A 7864-nucleotide genomic window follows, 5' to 3' on the forward strand; every position below is an offset into this window, starting at 1 on the left:
AGATTAAAGGGAATAAAAGCCATAATCAATACAGAAAATAAGTGCATCCTGAACAGACGCCAACAGAACACCAGCCTCTTGCAGGCTACAGCAGAGTCCCTCTGCAATGGATCAACTGTTACAATTGTCAGACTAGAAAAGTCTCTCCCAACTGGTGCAGCAAATCAGGCCAGATAAATCCCTCTGTTCCTGGCGCAGCTTGCACTCTTAGGAGGGGAACTTCTTCGCAGAGGCCGAGTGGCGAGTTGGAGTCTTGGTATCTTTATGCAGGCGAGTACCATACATTGTGTTGCACACACTCAGGGAGATGTTGAAGAGCCAACCTCTGTTCTTCAGTCGTTAGTCACTCAATGGCACCCCAACATTTCCACGCTCCTGAACAAGTTGTGCATCTAGGCCTGGTTTTAAGGGCTGCTTCCCTGCTTAGGGACATTACTCCACCCAGTAAAGGCAGAGATCTTGCAGCACATGGCTTTCTCTCAGTGTGGGACACGGCCCGGGACTGCTAGCATCAGCTTCCAACAGCCCAGTACGCAGACAGCCAGGACTCAGTTTACTCTTGAATGCCCCAGGGAGGATTGGAGGCTGCACGTAGTGCGAAGGGGAAGGTGAGGGCCTCACTGCTTGCTGGCAGGGGGAAGGTAAGCTCCCTCTTACCCATATCTGCTATTCATTCCAAGTGAATCACTTTTTTTTTTTCTTCTCTTCCTTAAATTATGAACAACATGGAGAAATTGAAAGCAACCGTGTTTGGTCCAATTCCTTCCCTCCCAGCCCCGGTGCTGATGCTTGGTGGGGCTTGCTCTCACAATCGGCAGAGGCAGAAGAGGGTAGGAATGAAGACACCAAAGGCCACCAATATAGGGAACATGAGGCTGCTGTTGTCTGAGGCATAGGGGTTTGGTGTGCGTGGGCCTGACTGAACCCGGTTCTTATTTGCCTGTTTTTTAACACTGGAGCCATCATCATATTCATCTTCATCATCATCTTCCTCTTTTTTCTCCAGACCAGGGTGAGGCTGCAGCTTCGGAACATCTATTGGACAAGACAAAAAGCTGTGAGGAGGCAGAATACAACCCAGAACACAACTCGAGACACTCCCTTCCCCTCTCCTCAACCCACCAGACACACCAGGAGCAGTGACACGGCTTTGCCACTACTTCCAGAGAACCCTAGGAAGTAGGGGCATCCTCCCTCACAGAGGCTCAAGCCACTTTCCTCTGTGACAAGAGCATATGAAGACCACTGGATCTTCAAAGACCAAAGAGAAAGGACATCTCTGCCCTCTGCCCCACCCACCTCTCACACTGGAGAGGTTACAGCACAAAAGGCCACCTGTAGCATATACAAACATCCCAGTTGCTCAGGGAGATCCAGTCAAGCGCACAAACAACCCTTCCCACAGATACTCCTGCCTCACACCGCACTCCTCAACCTCGGATCTCAGTGACATGCTCCAGCCTCACTCAGACCCAGGCCTGGAATCTGAAGTACAGGTCCCCACTCGGCAAGCTACCACCCTCCACCAGGCCACGGGCCAGATCTTCAGCAGCATGTGGCAACGCCTGACTACTAGGAAAGCAAACCGACCGTTCAGTTAGAGAGGGGCCCTAAACCTCCTTGGTTCTGGAGTTAGAGGGGCTTCAACTTCAGCAGAGATTTGCACAGAGGGTGATGGAAGAGCAAGGACTGCTGGTATTCCCCACAGAGCATATCCATGGCCATTCACAGGAACAGATGTCAGGGGAGAGGGAGAGCAAAACAAAACCCACTGCCTTGTCCTCAGAGCTAAGGAGGCAAGACAAAGCTCCAGGTAAGAAACACCACACTACTAGCTAAAAGACTTCCATAAATTGCTTCTCTGCAGGGCTGTCACCAACACCCATTAGCCAGAGGGAATTTACCCGTAACTATATACAGCTAAGGCTGACAGCATGTTCCCTTCTCTACCCTATATGCAGAAAGATGTTAACAAAATCCACTTATTCCAAAATGAGGCAGTTCTGCACCCTTAGAGAAATGGGAAGATACTACACACCTATCACAGTCTGTAACTGCCTCCTGCAGGGGACTTGCTGAGAGAGAAACAGTTTTGGCAGAGGTGGGTCAGCAAGAACTATGATCTCATGGTCTGAGAAGCAATAGGCGGCTCTCCAAAGGGAAAGAGCTGCCTGGCTCAAAAACTGCACTCACCTTCCACTGTTCCTTGCAGGATGTATAGGGCACAGATTTTCGGATTATCATAGTAGCCCTAGAGAAAGGGAAGAAGGGAGTCAGTGCTGCAGTGTGAGGTAACAAATATTCTCCCCATCTACTATCACCTCTCCTCCCCCGGAGTAGGGCCACATCTCACAGCTGGAAGGGAAGGGGGGAAAAAGGAATATTAGGGCTCTGTGCAGCAAAGGCTGGTTACCTTTACAAACTCAATGTGAAGCTTCCCTGTGAACGTGGAGACCTCTCCCTGGACACTCAGTTTCCCCTTTTTGATACTCATGGGAATGATCTCATCGTGAGCTGTGCTGTGTCCAACTCTGTCAAAAATGTCCAAGTCCTTCACCACTACGTGGCCATTCAAGCGCACATCAAACACCTTCAGGGCAGAAGAAATGACAGAGTGTCAGAACAAATTCAGGCACGCAACTGTTGAAAGGGGAACAGAACAGGAAAGGTCCGTACTTGTTAGGCACTCAAGAAGGTATTGCATGTCCCACCACACATCCTCTACTCCCTTGAATGGGAGTCAGAGGCCAAGAACAAGCAGTTAAAGACACTAAAGCATTAACACTGCTTTCAAACACCCCGGAATCTACCTCCTACTTTTAACATAATCCCCACTTCTGCTGTTCAGGCCTGAGGACAGCAGGGTTTTGTTCTTGCTAATTCATACTTTTCTTTCTCAGCTTTCTACAACTAGCTGAGTATCTGCTCCCACCAGCCCAGGGTGGCTGTGGCACATCTCACCTAGAGAGCTAGGCGATTTACAACGAGCAACCTGCAACAGAGCACAGAACAGGAAACAACCTGGTGAAGCCACTGGCAGATTATAGGGTTTGAAGGAAGTAAAATGCTGAGCTGCTAACCACATCTGTGAAATCTGAGTGAAAGTCCTCCTCAAGGCTGCCGTGACTCAGGCTGCGCTCAGCACCTGGGGAATCCCAGCAGAACCACATGAAGAAAGAGGAGCCAAAAGGTGCCTCATCCCTTCAGTTTAATCTGAGACTGCTTTTTGCAGTCGGTAAACGTTTAGTTCGGTAAACTAGCCCCACCAGTTCTGCTCCCTGAAATATTTCTCTGGCAGAAGGCAGTACAGCACTTAGGGCTCAAAGCAACTCATTTTGTGGCGAGAAAGCCAGATCAAGACACACACCATTTTTCTCTCAGTTTATCAGAGGGCTTTGAGTTCTTTGTGCTTCTACCTCTGTACAGGAATTTCAAAGGTGGGCAAGGATCATTTACCTCTAAAGTGCTCTAATGAGAGTTGAATTTAACTCTACACTCTCAAGATCAGTTTGAACCAGCAAAGAGCTTTATTACCTTTTTTTTTTCCAAGGTTGGTTTGAATAAATCATTTAACCAGATCACTTCCCTGATTCCAACTGTGCAGCACTTCCTCTACCACAGGGATGCAGCAGAGGCAGGAACAAGCAGAGAGGAACAAATGCAAAACCACTTCTTCTTGAAGACAGCACAACTTAAATGGATCATAAAACTCTGGCGTCAGTTATGTTTAGCTGCATGCATTAGCTTTAGAACGCTCCTTTGCGGTGCAGTTCTCCAGGCCAAATGTATATCTGGAACATGGAAGAGTACTCCGTTTCAGAGCACCCTCCTGGTAAAGTTCTAGGGATGAGGTTAATCTTTCATACCTTACTTCACACCCCTTTCTCCAGGACAAACCACAGCATGCAAGGCAGCAGAAGCAACCTAAACATGCCCAATCTTAAGTCAGAAACTCACATTAGAAAAAAAGGTAAGTCTCACTGACACGAAGCTGCTGCTTACCTTCTGCTGAGACTGTGCAAAATAGACCTCGGCAAACTTCAAAACCAACACGTAGTCACCCTCCTCTTTGATGGGAACTTCATAGCCAAAGGTCTCCTCGTTGTAACGCTCAGTCTGGTACAGAATCTGGTCTTCTGCGTTGGACCTCAGGATCGGCAGCTTCATGCCGTAGTCAGAAGCTGAGTTTCAACCATAAAACAGTGGGAGGAAAAAATTAATGAGACACACAGAAGAGATGTTTTCCATACTCTTAAGCACTTCACTCCCTAGGTGGCCGCAGCACTTGCTGCCCTAGTCAGACTCGTCTCCCCTCCATGCTCCGACCAGGATGCACTACTAGAGCGAGAACAGAGGTAGCCGAAACCCCAGAACCTAGGTCATATGGAGAAACATGTCTGGACCTGCTGCAGTCTGAGAGACGGTAAACCCACTCACACCATTTCAAAAGAAAGATCTTGTTTCACAGACAGGGCACAGAGCCAAAGGACTTGGCCATAAAATCCTGCTTCGAAGAAGAAAAGCATCTAGAATATTTTTACAACATTTTAAAGTTACAAACACTGCAGCACACAAACAAAACACAGTAAGTTTAGGACTGGTTCACCTCATCCGTGCAACAAATCTGGATTAGAAGTCAATGGCATCAGTCTTTAGATACTTGCCCTCTCCAAGTCAAAACCTGGGGGATGGCAGAAGGGCAAAAAGCATTAGAGAGCTCTTACAAAACCCTGTCTTCTCATCACAGCCACACAATACCCATCACCTTGAAGACGTGAAGAAGGAAGCACGAAGGATACACACACACAAGGGTTTCAAGAGCACCACCAGCTGCAGCTTCACAGCCTGAACATCACTGCCACCCAGCTGAAAAGGGCACTTCTGAGCAGCCCGCAAAGGAACATTCCCAAATGGGCCAACGCCTGACAAAACAACCAATCATAAAATTTGCTTCTCCTAGTTCAGAGGTGAAATAGTGAGTGACAGCAGCTCTCAAAACACCTTAATCTGAATCCGTATTTTATACTGTGTCAGGGCGACTGTACAAACACAAACCAGCGCACGCCTCAGGAGCTCAGAGCCACGCAATGTCCCACCAGAGTAGGCAAGACTGCAGGCAGCGTCTGCGCACCAGCACTTCACTCAGCAGACGCTGACCCAGACTTCAAGTTCTCTGCTGACACTTGCCATTTCCACTCCCATTTCCATGGGAACAGACACTGCATTGGCCAAGACAAAGCAAGCAAGAGCTACTGCCCCGGTGCATATTGCAAAAGAGAGCGCCAATGCAAACGAGCAAGAGGAAATTAATGCCAGTTCTTAAGTCTCCTGTTACACACACAGCTATTCAGGCAGCTTTACACCAGCTTTTCTTCACCAATCCAACCAGGGCACAAAGGCTGGAGAGTCTAACCAACAAAAACACACGGGTGAAAATGCTGACCTCTCCCTCCCACCCCTAACAGGTATTTTCGATGTGCTCAGAAGTAGCTCACCAAGCAGCGCACATCTTAGCGGCAATTCAAATATTATGGTTGGCACCTGGCTATTCTCTAATGGCCACCAGCACATCTTGTCCTTCGGGGCACAGCACCTGGGCTGAGGCTTGGAAAAAGAAAGTTTTCATTTGCCAGCGGCAGCACAGCCCAGAAGCGCCATCCCAGGTCCCTTCCTCGCAGGCCGCCACGCGTTTCTGCTGCGGCCGTTACGCGCCCGTCCGCGGCCGCGAGCGAGCCAGCGCGACGGTGCAACGAAGAGCCGCCGAGGGGCGGCAGCCGGGCGCCCCGGGCCCCGCAGCACACGGCTCCTCCGCGCAGCTCGGAGCCGCTCCGGGCCGCGCGGACGCTCCGCTCGAAGCCGCGCAGGGAGGGCGGCTCGGCCGCGCCGCGCCGGGACGGGACGGGACGGTCCTGCGGGGGACGCGGCCGGGCGGCTCGTCCGCCCCGCGCTGCCCGGGCGGCGGCGGCGGCCCGGCCCAGCGAGCCCCTCCGCGCGGGTGTGGAGCGACGGAGCCCCGGGCTACCGCGAGGGGCGAGCGCCGGGGCAGCGGCCCCGCCGGCAGCCGCGGCTCGGTAACCGCCTCCCCGGCGGCGCGGCGCGGCCGGGGCGAGCGGCCCGGGGAGGCGCCGCCGCCGCTCTGCCCGGGGAAACGGGGCCTCCCCGGCCGAGAGCGGGGAGCGCCGGCGGCGCGGCCGCAGGCCCGGCCGGGCCGAGGGGCGGCGGCGGCGGCGGGCGCCCTCACCTCGGCCCACGCGGCCCTCCAGCGGGTCCCTGCGGAAGTGGATGCCGTTCACGTCCACATGGGCATCGCCGCCCGCGTTGACGGCCCAGACGACGCTGTCGGCGAGGCCGCCCGCCGCCGCCGCGCCCCGCAGCAGGGCGGCCGCCGCCAGCAGCGGCAGCAGCAGCGGGAGCGGGAGCAGCGGCGCGGCCGGCGCCCCCCGCGCCCCGGCGCCCACCATGTCGGGCTCCCGGCCCCGCGCGCCCGCCCCTTCCTGCCGCCGCCAGGGGGCGGCCAACCCTGCTGCCCGGGGGCGGGGCGGGCGCCGGCCAGCCCGCGCGCCGGAACGGGGATGCTGACCCTCTGCCCGCCTCCCATTGGGTGGCCGAGAGCCGCTATCTGCATATTCATAAGGCGCCGGGCCAATGGGGAGCGCGGCAGCAGGCTTGGTTGAGCAGCGGAGATTCGAGGGGGGGGGGGGGGGGGCCGCGCTGCGGCGGGGGCGGGTACCATGGCGGGGAGCCCCGCGGCCCCGAGCGGGAGCCGCTCCCCCGCGAGCCGCCCGCCGCCGCCCGGAGAGGCGAGGGGAGCGAGGGCCGCGGCGGCCCGGCACGACGCAGCGGCGGCGGGGCGAGCCGAGGCCTCCTGGCGGCGGGGCGGGCGGCGCGGGGCCGCGGCGCGCTCCGCTCAGCGCCGGCGGCCGCGGGGGGCGGCGCGGCCAATCAGCGAGCTCCAGCGCGGCCGCCGCGCGGAGCACCATGGGGCGGCGGCGGGAAGCGGGGAGCCCGGCGGGTTGCCGGGGCAACGGGCGGGGACGCGGCGGTGCCGCCCGCGGCCGCCGGAGCCGAACACGCTCGTTCCGCGGCGGCGGCGGCGGCGGCTCCGGCCTCCCCTGCGGGAGGGTCTCGGCGCCGTGCGGCCGGGCCGAGGCCGGCTGGGCGGCGACATGCGCCGCCGGGGATCCGCTCCGCCAGCCCCTCGCCCGCCGAGGCGGCGGCCGCCGCGGCTCCCCCAGAGCCTGAGGCTCCGGCGAAGCCGTGCCCACGCGTGGGCCTCGCCGCGTGCGCGCTGCGTTGCGGCGATGGTTTTTTATTAATCTGAGTCTTTGGTACAGCGTTTGCCTTGCGCTCAGCTGCTCTGCGTCCCCAGGAAGAGAAGGCGCTTGGGAGCGGCGGAGGGGAAGGGCGGCCCCGGGGATCGACGAGCACCAGCGGAGGGAAGCGTCTGGGGTTAAAGCCCTGGAGGAGCTCGGGGGGCTGGGGGACGCTCGGGGCGTTTTCCTGCCGCTCTGCCCAGGTCAGAGCGGGCCCCGGGGCCGGCCCGTGCCGCCGTCGCGCTGCGGCTCGTGGCACGGCCTCGGCCCGCGCGGACGCGGCGCGGCCGGGTGCCCACACCGGCACCGCCGCCGGACGGGAGCTCCCGGGACCGCGGGAGGCAGAGGAGCGGAGGGTGGCTCCGGAAACCGCACGAGCCTCCAGAGAAGTCGGTGGCAAACGCATGCGCTCAGCGCCTCTCCGGATTAACCCGCGGCCGTTTCCTGGCAGATCGTCTCGGCGTAGCATCCCCTACCACATCTGACTGAATCCAGCCTGCTCTCCAACATCCCCGTGGCATTTGTCACCTGTCGGGAATCTCCCCTGGGTT

The 7864-nt window shown here is 57.2% G+C and overlaps 1 protein-coding gene across 1 annotated transcript; it reads right to left on the minus strand.

Annotated features, from left to right (window-relative positions):
• Positions 1–722: 722 nt before the first annotated feature.
• MLEC (malectin) lies at positions 723–6461 on the minus strand. The gene is made up of 5 exons (XM_062590257.1): positions 6242–6461; positions 4003–4181; positions 2414–2590; positions 2194–2251; positions 723–1035 (listed from the first exon to the last, which is right to left on the minus strand). The coding sequence occupies exons 1-5, from the start codon at positions 6459–6461 to the stop codon at positions 806–808; spliced, it is 864 nt and encodes a 287-aa protein (XP_062446241.1). The 3' UTR covers positions 723–805.
• Positions 6462–7864: the final 1403 nt, after the last annotated feature.

The sequence above is a fragment of the Rhea pennata genome, chromosome 17 (assembly GCF_028389875.1).
Source record: "Rhea pennata isolate bPtePen1 chromosome 17, bPtePen1.pri, whole genome shotgun sequence".
Lineage (NCBI taxonomy): Eukaryota > Metazoa > Chordata > Aves > Rheiformes > Rheidae > Rhea > Rhea pennata.

Excerpts from the sequence above, each read along its gene's own strand:
- MLEC (XM_062590257.1), bottom strand. The coding sequence starts at position 6,461 with ATGGTGGGCGCCGGGGCGCGGGGGGCGCCGGCCGCGCCGCTGCTCCCG. Across the intron at positions 4,182-6,241 it reads GGAGGGCCGCGTGGGCCGAG|CTTCTGACTACGGCATGAAG; the intron begins GTGAGGGCGCCC and ends GTTGAAACTCAG. Across the intron at positions 1,036-2,193 it reads CCTGCAAGGAACAGTGGAAG|ATGTTCCGAAGCTGCAGCCT; the intron begins GTGAGTGCAGTT and ends CTTGTCCAATAG.